The 16,168-nt window shown below is 45.2% G+C and overlaps 2 protein-coding genes across 2 annotated transcripts; both read left to right on the top strand.

Annotated features, from left to right (window-relative positions):
* The first annotated feature begins 9,568 nt into the window (after positions 1–9,568).
* On the top strand, positions 9,569–10,466 carry LOC141608237 (uncharacterized). Its single transcript, XM_074427599.1, has 2 exons — positions 9,569–9,712; positions 9,930–10,466. Exons 1-2 carry the CDS (start codon positions 9,569–9,571, stop codon positions 10,464–10,466), a joined length of 681 nt encoding a protein of 226 aa, XP_074283700.1.
* A 1,863-nt stretch (positions 10,467–12,329) lies between these two features.
* LOC141608236 (uncharacterized) lies at positions 12,330–12,815 on the top strand. The gene has a single exon (XM_074427598.1). The coding sequence runs from the start codon at positions 12,330–12,332 to the stop codon at positions 12,813–12,815; it is 486 nt and encodes a 161-aa protein (XP_074283699.1).
* Positions 12,816–16,168: the final 3,353 nt, after the last annotated feature.

Raw genomic sequence — 16,168 nt, 5'->3', positions numbered from 1 at the left:
AAAATCACAGAAAGATGGCTGAGGAAGAGGTGCAGCAAGAGCTGCGTCCCTTCGAAGAGGAGCAGCAGGTGCTGCGCCTGTTCCCTAGTGTATCCGTCCTGACGGATTTTAGCAAACAACTTTTAGTATAAATAGAGACGTCGAGGGAGGTTTTATTCACATAATTCTTCCTTCTTTTCTTCGTCTTATTACATAAAGCTCTCAAAATAAGCATACATCATGAATACTCTCGAAATTCGTCTAAAAGAGTGGACAAATGAGTTCTCTAATGTGGAGAAACACGACATGGGTGCTTATAATTTTGGGTCGCTATTGAGTTTGAAGCTGATCAAAGTGGTCAAACCGTTCCTAGATGCTTGTCTTGATTATTGGGACCCAAATTATCACGTATGTGCCTTCCCTGAAGGGGACATTTGCCCATTTCCTGAAGAAATTGCTGCGATTGGTGGTTAGGACCCGGAACATTTGCCTGCTATTCCCTCCACTTTTCAGGGGTATAATAACAAGTTTAGGTATTTGCTTGGGTTGGCAAGAGCTGATGTGGACCGTCTTGTGACTTCTAAAGGACTGCGAATGTCGGATTTCATCGACCGATTCATCAATAGAGCAGATCCCACTATCTCTTATGTTACGAGGCGAAGGGCATTCGGGTTTTGCCGATTACATGTATATGTCCTTCAAGGGCATGTTGATGAGGATTTGAGAGGCGACCCTCGTTATTTGAGCTTGACTGAGCAAATGAAGCTGCGCAGGAGCCCAGCTTGTCTGGGTTTAGGAGAGATCCTATTAGGTTTAGATAACAGGATAGCCAATCGTGACCTTCCTTATCTGGGGAGTCCCATTATTTTGCAAGTAAAAGATTTTTTTTTCTTTTTCTTTTTTTTTCGCTTTTTTTTTCTTTTTTTTTTTGTTTTTCTCGTTTTTTTTTTCTATATTCTCGTTTTTTTCTTTTTGTTTTTTTTGTTTTAATTCCTGCTTCTGGTAGGTCTGGCTTATGGAGCGTCTTCGATTGATCGAGCCCCCAGTTAATGTTCCTGCTTATCATGCTCGCTCAATTGCAATGAGGACCAGGCTCTACATGGTGGACTTCACTCGAGTCTGCAACTACTGGGAAAACAAATTGAAGAGTGAAGATGGCCCCTTAATTAGATGGATCGTACCATGGTGCCATCTCAAATCTGTCACTGGAGTATCTTCCTTGGATCCTACCCGATCTGTTCGCATTCCCGGCTTGGAGTTTATGGTATGCGTCTTCCCGGAGAGGTTGATGAGGTAGGTTGGGTTGAAGCAGATGATCCCAAACCTTGACATTGTCCCGCAGACTGCCGTGGCGCTTACTACTGAGAGTAGAAGAGAATGAGCCATCAAATGGGCTCAAAAGAACATATGGTTCTTGAATTCTTCTGTTAGTGCTCTATGGGTGTCGGATTCCTATCTGCGGTGGAGGAAAGCTACTACTACGGAGGAGCGCGAGAGACTGAGGAAAAAGCGAACCTGTTTACTACAAGGTTCGTGAGGTAGAAAAGTAGAAAGAGAAGCATCTGACTGAGGGAGAGGAAGAACCCGGATTCCGAGTTGTTCATCCTTCGAAGAAACCGAAGACTTATCCTACCGTCGAGATGGTGGTTGACAAGAATGACAAACCAAGACCACGAGAGAGACCGTTGGTTATTAGGTCTGAAGTGGCGCAAGAGCGTCCAGCTTGAGGTCGGGACAAGAAATTTGACAAAAATGACAAAGGCAAAGGGAAAATGGAAGAGTAGCCTAAGTCTTTATTATTATTATTATTATTATTATTATTATTATTATTATTATTATTATTATTATTATTATTATTATTATTATTATTATTATTATTATTATTATTATTATTATTATTATTATTATTATTATTATTGTTTGTAATAAGAAGGTGAGGTTTTTAGAACTCTAGCCTATTTATTTTTATTATGTAACGTACTATTATTATTATCATTAGAAATGAAATAAAAAAGGTTAAATGGTCATGAAACCGTTATGATTTTCTATGATTATTCTTGTCGAATTTCAAATGCAATTGCAAATGTCCTTCTATTTACATTTAAAATAATTAAATGGGTTGTATCCCGTGAAGGATGGCCTACGTATTCATTTAAAAAATGAAATCAAACCCTTGCGCGTAGTTTGAGTAAATGTAAAAGAATAAATGTTCTAAGCAGGAGCTTGTAATGAACTTAGAAAATAAGCATGAGCTTTACTTACTCCTAAAATGCATTTCAGTTTATTTGATGATATGAGGATGACAAATTATCAAAATGCACGAGCAAGATGACATTAGCTTAATTCGGCTAGGCCAGGGGCCGTTTATTTCGTGCCACATGAGCGACACGTGAGGTTACGCGAGGCGCGTTTTTTGCTCCTATTCTAGGCATAGTAACGTTTCAGTTAGTCGAGGTTTGTTGGGTTGGCAAATTCGTTCGCATCTAGGTCTGTGATTTTAACCGCACCCCTTGGAAGTATGGACTTGACTAGATATGGCCCGGCCCAATTGGGTTTGAATTTTCCTCGTGGATCGACAGGTAAAAGAGCTCTAATTGATTTGAGGACCAAGTCTCCTTCTTTTATATTCCTTGGATTAACCCTTTTGTTGAAGGCTCGTTTGATACGTGCTTGGTATGTTTGCACATTATGTAATGCACGTAGTATTCGTTCATCCAGGAGGATGAGTTCTTCATATCTATCCCTCTTCCACTCGGCTTCTGGGATTTGACTTTCGAGTAAAATACGCAAGGATGGTACTTCTAGCTCGACTGGTTGTACAGCTTCCATGCCGTAGGTCAAATAGAAAGGGGTGGCCCCAGTAGGCGTCCTAACAGATGTACGGTATCCCCATAAAGCAAAGGGTATCTTGCTTGGCCAATCTCTATAGTTGTCAATCATTTTCTTGAGAATCGTGACAACGTTCTTGTTCGCCGCCTCTACCGCGCCATTGGTTTGTGGTCTATATGGCGAGGAGTGGTGATGCTTGATTTTGTACTTGGCTAGCAATTGTTCGGTCTCAGCTTGGAAATGTGATCCATTGTCACTGATGATCTCATGTGGGCAACCATATCGACAGATAATGTTGGTTTGTATGAACTTTGCCACGTTCTTGGTCGTAAGGCGGTGTAGGAAGCCGCTTCTACCCACCGGGTGAAGTAATCGATTGCTACTAGGATGAAACAAGTGACCTCTGTTCATTACTGGAGTGATCTTGCCGGTGATGTCAATTCCCCAAGCATAAAATGGCCAGGGAGATGTCATGGTGTAAAGCAATGAAGGAGGGACATGTTGTACATTCCCTAAGATTTGGCAATTATGGCAATGTCTTACATATTTGATGCAATCGGATTCCATCGTGGTCCAATAATATCCCAAACGTGTGATTTTCTTTGCCATCATGGGTCCACTCATGTAAGGGCCACATTCTCCATCGTGGACTTCTTCCATCACTTTCCGTGCCTGTGAATGATCAAGACAGCATAGGATTACACCAAGAGGTGTTCTTTTGTATAATTCTCCCTGCATGAGAACGTATTGGGAATTAGTAAGCGGATAGCGCGTTGTCCCATTTTGTTCATTTCTGGTGGATAAGTTCCATTGAGCTTGAAGTTTAGGATCGCTTGGAAGCAAGGTTCCTCTGTGATTTCCTCTTCATCGGCGATTTGGTGCACATAAGCTGGCTCTGACCGTCGTTCGATGCATAAAGGCATTTCTACCATGCTATCCGGCATATTAAACAAAGATGCAAGTTTTGCAAGAGCATCTGCAAATTGATTTTCCTCTCGAGGTAGATGTAGGTAGGTCACTTGATCGAAGAATTGGGCAACCTGGTCTATTCTGGCTTGATAAGGTGCTAAGCTTTCGCTTCGGATTTTCCAAGATCCCGTGATTTGGTTGATGACCAAAGATGAATCCCCATGTACTCGAAGATTCTTGATGCCTAAACCCACTGCCGCTTGCAATCCAATGAGACAAGCTTCGTATTCTGCAGCGTTATTTGTCACCTCGAAGTCGAGTTTGACAGAGATTGGTGTATGCTCGCCTTCAGGAGAAATGAGCAACACCCCTATTCCAAATCCTCTTAAGTTCGATGCTCCATCAAAATAGAGGTCCCAGGAGTCTAAATCCGTTTGGAGTATATCCTCATCTGGAAACGACCAGGTGTCTATTGATACGTGCATTTTATATAGTACTTTTAGGCCTTTTTATGCACGTATTTCTATGCTATTATCGTAGTTTTATGCTACGAAATGCCCCGAATATGCTACTTTGGTTTGTTTTGTCTTATTTGCATGAATGAACCAGAAAATAGTGAAATCGAGCCTTTTACCATCCGTTTAGCATGCATTTGGAGGAAGAGTGAATTTGGAGTGGGAATGTAGCTGTCTTGAGATGCGCAAAGAAGTAAGATAGCTAGGCGAGCAAAGGAAGAACTTTAAATTGCTAGTGCCTATTTTGAAGAGCCATATCTCGCGTTCTAAAACTGATATTCAGGTGATTCTAATTGTAGATGAAAGCGTGTCCTCTTAGCTTTCCAACGCCACCAGAATCGTCCTGTTTGCCCAAGTAACGAAGAAATGGCAGCCGTTTTAAGTTCAGTGCGCGAAGCAGGAATTGTACGCTGGAAAGTACTCGATCGAGTATAATTATGTTCGATCGAGTCCTTTTTCTACTCGATCGAGTAGATTCAATTTAAGGTTTACTCGATCGAGTAGATTTTCTACTCGATCGAGTGATTTGAGCTTAATTTTACTCGATCGAGTGATATAAAGTTACTCGATCGAGTGGTTTTGATGTTACGCGGGATTAATTAACCCGTGTTGGGCTTAATTTCGTGATAGACTTTGGTTTTCCTATTTAAACTTTGATAATTAGGTTAATGGGGGGTTCGACTCTTCTTAGGACGCCACTCCTTACTCTTTCTCTGTAAACATTCTTTTCATTTTTGCTCTTTTCCCGGATTCTTTTCACTGTAACTTTCTCTCTTTCCCTTCTCTCCTTTATTTATGTTTTTGTTTATTTCTCTTTTCATTTCTGTTCCTCCCTTTATTATGTTTAGCTAATTCTCTCTGCTAGGATTAGGGGAGTCGATGATTATTGTTAATTGTTAATTAGGTTGCAGATCTGTCGTTGTTGTTATGTTTCTGTTGTTTATCGCTGCTTTAATTGTATCCTGCTAGTTGAGTCGACACAATTTGCTTATTTAATATTGGTAAGCCTGGACCTAGACCGGAAGGTTGGAAGGGGTGAGACCTGCAGTGAGCACTAGGGCACTTTAGTGAGGGCGGATGCTAAGCTATTAGTGTTTTAGGGTGAATTGAGACCGGAAGGAGATATTTGTTGCCCCTTAGACCGATACAACTGACTGATCTGTGACCTTAGCTGCAATTGACTGATAATCATTGATGACCCGACATCCTAGTCCTCTTTTCTTATTATTAATCTCTCTTTTTATTTCGTCTTGCCTTTATTTCAGTATTTTAATTAAATCAATTAAAACCCCCATCTTGTGACCTCAGACGGACTAAATTGACAAGTAGATAGTGACCGCCTCCCTGTGGAGATCAACCCTACTTACCGCTGACTTCTGTTAGTAGTACTTAGGTATTTTATCCCTTGAGGCCATTCTTATCTTTTTCTTTAATGCTGTTTTGATAGGTCCTACAGGTCTTACCTAGACAGTTCTAGGTAAAAGATCGTCAAAGGGAAGGCTTAAGTACCTTTGACCCGTCACCTATGTTCCATTATATGGCACAGCAGGTGATTTACTGCGGGAGATGTGGTGCTGCTGAGCACAATGCAGCTTTTTGCATGGCAGAAAATGACGAGGTCCACGCATTCAAGCACCGTAGACGAGCTAGCCATTCCTCTGTAGTTGTGCCGCCACATCTACCTTATCAACAAGGCTACCAACAGCCTCCTTTTGTCTGGCCACCGCAACAACAAGCTCCTCCTCCTGATATACGGAAAGAAGAGATTGCGGAGCTGAAATATTTGATGAAGGCACTTGCATCCAAAAGGCAAGAGTATGATAGATGTACAGAAGCTCAACTCATTGAGCTGGAGTCTCAAATAGCTCAGCTAGTAGCTGAGTCGAATAGTAGGCAACCAGAAGAGGTATACTCTACCTACACCGAGAGTGGTCTTTCCCATGAAGGACCCGAGTTGCTTAGCGCTATTAATGATTTGGATGGCTCGAATTACGAAGATCTATCCGAAAATGAAGCGAGTTATGAAGATTTCTGCGCTGCACTAGAGAAATCACTCGATCGAGCTAGTAATAGTGTTCGATCGAATAGAATATCAGAAGAAGTGTTCGATCGAACAGAATACACCACTCGATCGAACAGTTGCCTAGAGGAAGTACTCGATCGAGTTAATTTATGTGCTCGATCGAGTGAATATCATGAGGAAAGCTTTCGATCGAGTAAAAATTCTACTCGATCGACTGATTTGGCCAGTGAGAGCATTGATTCGTCATGTGGGTTTGTTCTAGATGACGATTTTGATGATGATAATGGATACAGTGAATCCCCCCTTTTTAAGGCCGAGCTGGATGCACTTGAGACTGCGACTTACGGGACGATATCCACAGAGGAGGGTGACGAGAAGACAGCTGAGTCGGTAATTGCTCCTAGCACGGATGAGGTAATATATTCTTTTGTCAATGATTCCGACATTGAGAGCAACCCACTTGAGGTAGTTAGCGATAATTTTATTGTTGTTAATATTAATAGTACGCTACCTCGTATGACTCGTGTTTTTTCTTTTAATGCTATACCCCCTCCCAGTTGGTCAAATGATTTAACAGTTTTCCACCGTTCTTGTCATCATAAATTTGTTAATCTGAAACAGGACCTTAGATTATTGTTAATTGCTCCTGAGCTCCTTTATTTTGTGGACAAATTTAGGAGCTGTCATAGGAAATTTGTCAGGCTTAAACGATTAAATATTTCAATTTCCTATTTTATTTTTATATCATGGTGCTACTTATGCTCTTATGTAGCACATGCGCAGATATATGATCTCATGCTAAGAGCTTTGAGCTGCTTTGATTGTAACTGACTGGAGCAGCTGGATGAAGAAAGAAGGTCGAGCTGCGACCTGTCTGAAACTAGCGCTACCCGGGAGGCAACCCGGAGATTTTATTTTTAGTTGTTTTTCAAACATTTCAGTTTTTATTTTGTTTAATAATCGGTTCTTTCGATCGAGTTTTCTTGCTTTGATTCGCTTCGTATGACGCCACTATGAAGCTGTTTGTGACCTCCCATGTTGCTGGCTGGTTTGGGGAGATCCCTTCTTCGCGTTATCTTGTAAGTTTTCCGCATCTTCACTCTCCTTTTTTAGTTTGCATTTCTTTTCCCTATTTTTGGGTACAATGAGGGTATTGTACGGTTTGGTTTGGGGAGGTTATGCATCCATATCTGTGTCTGCATGTTGTTCTTACTGCATTCCTGTTATCACGTTTAATTTTCGTATGCATTGTTCTTCATTCTTCTCTAAAAAAAAAAATTAAAAATTAAAAAGAAAACGAAAATTTATAAAATATTCACATTTATTTTTGTATATAGTGTTAGGCCCAAAATATGGATATGGGCTGACTTGGGGCAGCAGGCCTGGGAGCGCCACGGGATGCAGGATACCAGGGTGCCAGCCTCAGCGAGTAACGCAGGAAGTGGGCTTTGATCCACACGGACGAAGCTTGTGAGGGTCCAATAGCTTGCGAGATCCGAAGAAAGGAGAGACCTACCCATTGTTAAATTAGGAGTAACTTGGAGAATAAGGAAGAAACCCTAGCTCCTCGACCTCCCCTATATAAGGAACACCCATGCAACGAAGAATGATCATCAAAAACATACACGAATTACTCTTTAGCATTCATAGCAAGCATAAGAACTGTATTTCCTCTCGAATTATAGTAAAAATATTGGTGGGATTCCGTCTCCCCCCGCGGTTGTTTCCCACATTGGGTTTTCCGCGTCACCAAAATTGCTTGTGTTCATTGCATTCATCGTTCAAACAGAATAACATACGACGCTCACATAAATCGCAATATTGACCTAGCGCTAAGACCACTTTAACCCTAAATTGGTAGAAATTTACCAAAACAGTTTGGCGCCCACCGTGGGGCATAGTGGTCGTCTTCGTTAGTCAATCTACCCAACAATCAAAACATGTCCGGACACAAAGAAACAACCTCAGGCAACACCGGCGGCGCACCAGGAGCACAGGTGCCGCCCCCTTCAGCAGCAGCACAAATACCATCTCCCTCAGCAGCAGCAGCAGCACATACAACTTCGGGTAAAATCACCACTGCTGCTCAGATACAAGCAGCCAAGCAAAGTCAGAGTTCCCCAGCCGCAGCAAGCCCATCCTCGGGAAAAGCTCAGACCAAAGATCCAGGATTCGCCCAGGGACAACAGGGAGTCCCACAATCAGGAAGGGGAGCGCAACCCAGGCAGCAGAATCAGGCACCTCCGAGTCCTACCAGCATCATGATAAGCGGGTTGGACACATTAGCCAGAACCATCAGGACTATGCAGAACGAGAATAGGAGCATGAGAACCCAGATGGAGGAGGACAACAACCTCCTCCGAGCACAGATCAACGAATTAAGGAACCAGGCCGCTAGTCCAGCCCCTGAGATGCAAGAAGACAGATTTGGAAGGCCGTCAGCAGAAAGTAGGGATCGAAGGCAGACACGGGTATTACCACGCGAAGTAGCACTCAGGCTGGATATGGAAGGAACACCACAGCCACGAGGAGGCCTGGTCCCAACAGGACTAGGGGCACTAACACCAGATGAGGAACCAGTGCACCAGGAACCTACACCCACATCAGCGCGCGGCAGACCGCAAAAGCAGGGCCCCACAATGCAGTCCCAGAACCAGGATGCTAACTACAAATCAAGGCGAATATACGGGAAGACACTCCGGTGGCGGCAACATCGCAGCACGTCAGCGTAAATCCTGGAACGACGGAACTTCGTACAAGGAGCAGGACACCAGCCACGGGAGCATCGGCGACCCTCCGGAAGAGAGACATACATAGAACAGCAGCACCGGGAACTACGAAGCCTCCTCGGGAGGGTCCCGGTATGCCTCTCGCCTATGGAGATGGCTGCACCGAAAGCTACGCCGATTCACCGTTTCCGACGATATAGCCACAAAGTGGCCTTACCAAAAGGATTTAGCGTCCCAACAATGACTCTTTTTGATGGAACCACAGACCCTGCGATCACATCGGTCAATTCAAGCGAGAAGATGATGGTCACTACGGCCACGGGAGCCTCAAAAGAGGCATGTATGTGTAAGGGATTTGGTTCAACCCTAACCGAGCAAAGATTACAATGGTTCGTCGGTCGCTTAATGGCACCATATCATCATTCGCCGACTTGGTCAACGCTTTCAACCAACAGTTCTCCCAGCCGCGCAGGACACCCAAGCGAGCCAAGTGACTGTACGGGATCGTTAAGGAGATAGGGGAATCAATCAAGGACTACGTCACCAGGTTCAACGCAGAAAAAGTCTCAATACGAGGCTGCGATATGTCCACTGCTATCAACGCCTTCAGGCAGGGCCTGGATAAGGAGTCAAACCTCTACAAAGAATTAACTATGTATCCTTGTGAGAGATTCGAGGAAGTTCAACAGAGAGCTACTGCAGCGTTAAGATTGGAAGAAGATATACAGGCGTAAAGGGTACAAAGAGCTTCGACAAGACAAGCAGAAATTCGCACGAAAAAGAGGGATGACAGAATTAAGCCATACAACGGAGCCTAATATCGCAGGGTAGCGAGAAAAAGCTCAAAGCAAATTGACGATTCTCCACACCCTCCTAAGCTATCGAATACGGGTTCAACACGGGAATGGAAGGGTGTTGAAAGCGCTCAGAAATCTGGGTGACCAGGTGAGATGGCCAAAGCCACCCACTCAGGACAGGCCAAACGACGACAGAGACAGCAGTAAGAGGTGTGAATGGCACCAAGACATAGGGCATAGGACCGAAGATTGCTACAAATTACGGAGGGAGGTGAAGTTCCAGGTACGCAAAGGAAATTTGGACCACCTGTTATCACGTGGGGGCAAGCAGGACAGAAGGGAAGCAGCAAATCAGGTACTTCCTTCTGCTCCACCCGTATGCACGAAGATTATTAACGTGATAACAGGCGGATCCGAGCTAGCAGGATTGACATATTCCGCCGCGAAGAGGAAAGCCACCGGAAGCAAAGGAAGTCATCCAGAAACCTCGTACAGAGTAAGCCAGAGCAATTTACCCCCAGTAACTTTCGATGAAACCGACATGGAAAGCAGCGCAGAACAGCATGACGATGCCTTGACCATAACATTATCCATTGGCAATTGCACTGTACGGAAAGCATTGGTAGATACAGGAGCTCGTGAACCTTATCATGCTCGAAACCCTCAAAACCATGGGTTTCGATAAAGAGAACCCGATAAAGAAATCGTGCCCTTTGGTGGGATTTAGTGGAGAGAGGCTGCGCATTCAATAGGTGAGATAACCATCCCAACATATATTGAAGGAGTTAACAAATTAGTAAGATACCTAATCATCGAAGGCCCAACCACCTACAACGTAATCCGGGGAGACCGTGGTTGCATCGGATGAAGGCGTACCTTCAACATATCATCGGTGTCTCAAGTTCCCAACCCCATGGGGCACAGTTACGGTAAAAGGAGACCAAGAGGAATCCAGAAACTGCTATACCCAAGCCCTCAAAGCCACAACCAAGCTCCCCTCATAGCAATTACAGGACCGGGGCACCTCGACAGAATACAAGGAACCTCCCTCGGAAGAGTTGGACCGAGATACACTGGATGAGGAGCACCGGATAAACGAGTGTTGATTGGGGCCACTGCAGTGAAGAGCTGCGCAACCAATCGATTCAATTTCTCAAGAGCAACATGGATTGCTTCGCCTGGTCCCACAATGATATGGTGGGCATAGACCCATCCGTTATTTCACATAAATTAAGCGTAAACCCAAGCCGCACCCAAAGCAATGAGTTAAAAGAAGAAAATTCGCGGCGAAAGAAATGAAGTCATCAATAAAGAAGTGGACAGCCTCTGGCAGCAGAGATAAGATTAGAGAAGTCGGTTACCCTGAGTGGCTCTCTAACGTAGTAGTGGTACCCAAAAAGAACGGTAAGTGGAGGGTATGCGTAGACTTCACAGATCTAAACAAAGCTTGTCCCAAGGATCCCTTCCCACTACCGCATATCAACGCAATGGTGGACGCTACTGCGGGACATGAGGTACTCACTTTCCTCGATGCCTGGAGCGGTTACAATCAAATCAAGATGCATCCACAAGATCAGGAAAAGACAGCATTCATGTCGGAGAGGGGCATATATTGTTACAAGGTCATGCCCTTCGGCCTTAAGAACGCCGGGTCCACCTATCAACGGTTAGTAAATAAAATGTTCAAGCAGCAAATAGGAAAGACCATGGAAGTATACATTGACGACATGGTGGTAAAATCTAAGAAAGCAGAGATGCACATGGAGCACTTGGCGGATACCTTCCAGACATTGAGGGAGTTTAAAATGAAACTTAATCCATCCAAATGCTCGTTCGGGGTATCCTCGGGAAAGTTCCGGGGGTATATGGTGACACAGAGGGGAATTGAGGCAAGCAAAGAGCAGATAAGAGCAATACTCCAACTGGAATCACCCCGAAACCAAAAGATGTGCGAGAGGCTAGCGGGGAAAGGTGGCGGCCCTAAATAGGTTCATATCAAGAGCCTCGGATAGGTGCAAACTATTCTATGATATATTGAGGAAGAGTCAGAAATTCGAATGGACTAAAGAGCATGAAAAAGCATTTGCCGAACTCAAAAGCTACCTAAGCACGCCGCCATTACTCGCGAAGCCTGAGCAAGGGGAACCACTATTTTTGTATCTATCGATCACTAAGCGGCCGTAAGCGCTAGATTCGGTTAAAGAACAAGAAGGAGTGCAAAGCATCCCGTATATTATATCAAAGCAAGTCTCTGCTCCCCTGCAGAGACCAGGTACACTTCTTTTGAAAAATTAGCATCGGCTCGTTTATGCCTCTTATAAAGCGGCCGTACTTTGAATCTCACACCATCCATGTCATAACCAATTACCCGCTAAAGACTATTATGAGGAAGCCCTGAACTCTCGGGGAGAATGACTAAGTGGTCGGTGCATCTTAGTGGCTATGACTGCAATTTGAACCCGAACGGCGATAAAATCCCAAGCCCTAGCAGATTTCGTCTCGACCGCCCGCAACTCGTGGGGAAGCAGAGGAAGGAATGCTGACGATGATGGAAAGCCAGGATGGTGAGGTGTGGACCCTGTATATTGACGGAGCCTCAAATGCTAGAGGGGCTGGTGTGGGTTTAGTACTGCGATCTCCCAAAGGGGATATGATAGTGCAAGCCATCAGGTGCGAATTCAAGGCAACCAATAATGAGGCCGAGTATGAAGCTCTTATACTTGGGATGCAAATGGCGTCAGGGCTCAAGGTAAGGAACCTGAGGGTATATAGTGACTCCTTACTTGTGGTAAACCATGTGAACAACGAATATGTGGCACGAGATTCAAAGATGATAGCCTACCTAAAGATAGCCACAGAGCAGAAATCAAAGTTCAGGACATTCAAGATAACTCAGGTGCCACGAGATCAGAACGTGGAGGCTGATGCCCTGGCTACGCTGGGGGCAACCTTCCGGCCCACAGAGCTGTCAAACATACCAATTACTCACGTGTTGTTGACCATCCGAAAGAGCCAGACTTGGATTCCACAGTAAAGGGTGTACACGTGCAGCGCGTACAGGGAACCAGAATGCTGGTTTCCCCAGTGGGACAGCAGGATGCAGATTGGAGGATTCCATACCTAAATTGGCTAAGGGATGGGACGCTCCCTGAAGACAGAAAGGAAGCACAAAGTTTCAGAATAAAAGCTTCCAGGTATATCATGATTGATAATATTCTCTTCAGAAAATCATTGGCAGGACCATGCCTCAGGTGCTTAAGCAAGGAGGAAGCAGAAACAATCTTTCGCAAGACATGCACAAGTGGAGAATGCGGGAACCACGCTGGAGGACGAAGCCTGTCAAACAAAATCTTAAGACAGGGGTATTTCTGGCCCACAATGTGCGCAGACGCCATAAACCATGCCAAACGTTGTGAATCATGTCAAAAGGCGGCTCCAGCGATTCACCAGCCAGCAGAACCAATGCATCCAATTATCTCTCCATGGCCATTCATGATGTGGGGCATGGATATAGTGGGAAAGCTACCCAGGGCTCCAGGAAACAGAGTATATATGCTAGCAATGACCGACTACTTCTCAAAATGGATTGAAGCAGAAGCCATGACAGAGGTAAAAGAACAACAGGTGATCTCTTTCATCAAGCGCAACATCATAAGCAGATTTGGGATACCATCCGAGATCATATGCGACAACGGGTCCCAGTTCATATCAGATAACACTGAAGGCTTCTGTGCACGATGGAACATAACACTGAGAAAGTCAGCCCCCAGGTATCCACAAACCAACGGCCAAGCTGAGTCCAGCGATAAGATTATTGTGGAGAACCTCAGGAAGCGGCTGGAAGAGTTAGGGGGAAAATGGGCAGATGAACTACCACTGGTACTCTGGTCAGACAGAGCAACTCCAAAGATGGCAACGGGTCAAACTCCGTTTAGCCTAGTATACGGAGCGGAGGCAGTGATACCTTCAGAAGTCCTGGTACCCACACACAGATACGGCTGTCAAACGGCGGAGCAAAACCAAGTCGAAATGACCAGGAGCCTGGATACAGTTGATGAGCTGCGAGAAAGTGCTTACATACGTATGGCATCATATAAGCAATCCGTAGCAAGGACATATAACAAGAATGTCAGAATCAGGACCCTCGAAGTAGGGGACCTAGTACTAAGAAGGGTATTTGAAAATACCAAGAACCACAAGGTGCAAATTCGCCTATAAATGGGAAGGGCCATATCGGTCGAAAGCATTGTTAAGAATGGGGCATACAGGTTGATGACCATGCACGGTCAAATCCTGGATAAACCCTGGAACATCCGTCACTTGAAACGGTACTTTGTTTGACAAAGTGCCAAAACTTTAGTGTACAAAGGACCCTTCGAAAGTCCGTGAAGCAAAAAAAAAAAAAAAAAAAAAAAAAAAAAAAAAAAAAGGGTGGGGGTTAGTATATGCCTTAGGCATTAGAATGTTTTATGAAAACTTTTTTCCTTTTAGCTTTTCTTTTCTTTTTTTTTAGAAAGAGTCGTTTTTAAACCGAGTAGTACAGGCTGTGGCTTCCTGGATCCAGGTGTTGCCCTGGAACACCATGAGACAGCACCAGGTAATTTGCACTACTTTGGACTTTATAATGCTTCTACGAAGAAGGGCTTTGGTACTAATGTTGGTTGCTTGTCAGATGAGGCACACTTTGAGGGTCCAGCCCCTGCCATGTGAGGCCGCGAGACGTTTATCTAAAGTCAAGCCACATGGAGAGCATACGCCGAGGTAGCGCGCAGGGTTCGGCATACTAAGACCACCCATACCTTAACGTTAACTCAGTAATTCCTTAGCTAGCTATGTCGTAGATCAATGGGTGCACGCACGGATTTCAAACGTCTGGAACCGCAAGGAGCGCAACACTCCTTGTTAGTCAGAAATATTCAATGAAGGTGAGCTCTAAGTCAGCTAGCCCTAGTGATAAGATATTCCACGTCATGGGTGGAATATGTTATCAAAAATCTATCACCGGAAACAGGGGCTGTGCACCTGGAGTCAAGCCAGCTTCCTGGGTATACCTATGTGGAATCGAAACTCCAGAAATTGATGGCAAAAACACAAGTATAACAAAAGTAAGGCCTGGAAACCTGGGCCTAAAGCTACTTTAAAGTAGGGCACCTGCTACCTTTAGCAGGCGCCATCAAAAGTTCAACACCTGCACACCGGCAGGCACAAAACGGACCAAAATAAGATAGTTTTTTACAAAACTTGCGCCACACAGGGCCAAGTCCCCAGATAAATTGAAATAAAATTTAAGAGAGGTCAATCCTCTCAATAGCTGCTTCCTGACCATTGCTCTGCTCCCCATGCTCTATTTGCTTCTCCGTTGCAGGTACCTGGACAGCTCCAGGAGTTGTAGAAGCACCATCACCAGCCTCCCCAGCCAGGATCTCCTCAACAGTCCCAGAAATGGCTCCAGAAATATCCATGGCTGAATACTCAGGCTCCGGGTTAGCAGCTTCAGCCTCAGGAGGGAACAGGGCACTCAGATCCATGCCATTGGGAAATGCACGAGCAAATTCAGCCAGCTCCTCTTCCAGGTTCCAGGATGTGTGCCTCCCCTAGGTATAGGCACGGATGCAGTCAATCCGCCCCTCAAAAGCAGTGTAGGCTCCCACATTCTTGGCCAGCTCAGCCATCTCTTCAGCACGGGCCTCTGCCTTTGTTAACCCAGAAGTCAGAACGCAGTTGGCCTCCTGGGTCCTCGCCAGCTGATCTTTGGCCGCCTCCTTCTCCTGGAAAGCTGTGTGGAGCTGCTCCCTCAACTTGGCGCAGGTGGCTGTGAGCTCCTTGTTCTTCCCCACAGAAGCCAGACATTCAACCTTAGCTCTCTGCAGCATCTTGCGAAGGTAGAGAGAAGATTGGAGAGCCTGAAACAAAAGAAAAGAACGCATTAGTCGTGGAAGCACAGGGGCAAAGACAGAGGTGGAACATCAAAAGGAGGGCTCACCAGGAAGCAGTGCTCTGCGGCCGGGTCGATCATCTCTGGGGGCGATTGAGTCAAAAGCCTTGGAGAAAGCTGGGGTCAGGAGCCTTTCTAGTGCGGGCCAGTAGTTGGCCCGATCAGCGTCCCCAAACTCAGCAGGGAGGCGTAGGAGCAGTTCATCAGAATGAATGGGGGATCCAGGAGCGCGCGATATTGGGGTAGCTTCAATGGGCTCTGGAGCAGGCCTAGAAGAGGACCTTCTTCTCGAAGAGGCAGGAGAGTGAGAGGAGTCAGCAGTCCTCTTCCTGGCATGGCGCATCAGGATTTCGGAGGCAGATGGTTTGGCACTTCCTACAGGAGCACAGGGACGCAGGGGGTCAGAATAAAGAATCAAAGGAGACAGGGAATTCCAAGGGATTGAGGGGTGT

The sequence above is a fragment of the Silene latifolia genome, chromosome 10, assembly GCF_048544455.1.
Source record: "Silene latifolia isolate original U9 population chromosome 10, ASM4854445v1, whole genome shotgun sequence".
NCBI classification, from domain to species: domain Eukaryota; kingdom Viridiplantae; phylum Streptophyta; class Magnoliopsida; order Caryophyllales; family Caryophyllaceae; genus Silene; species Silene latifolia.
Note: the sequence above shows the minus strand (reverse complement) of the source record. Positions and strands in the feature narration are given on the sequence as shown.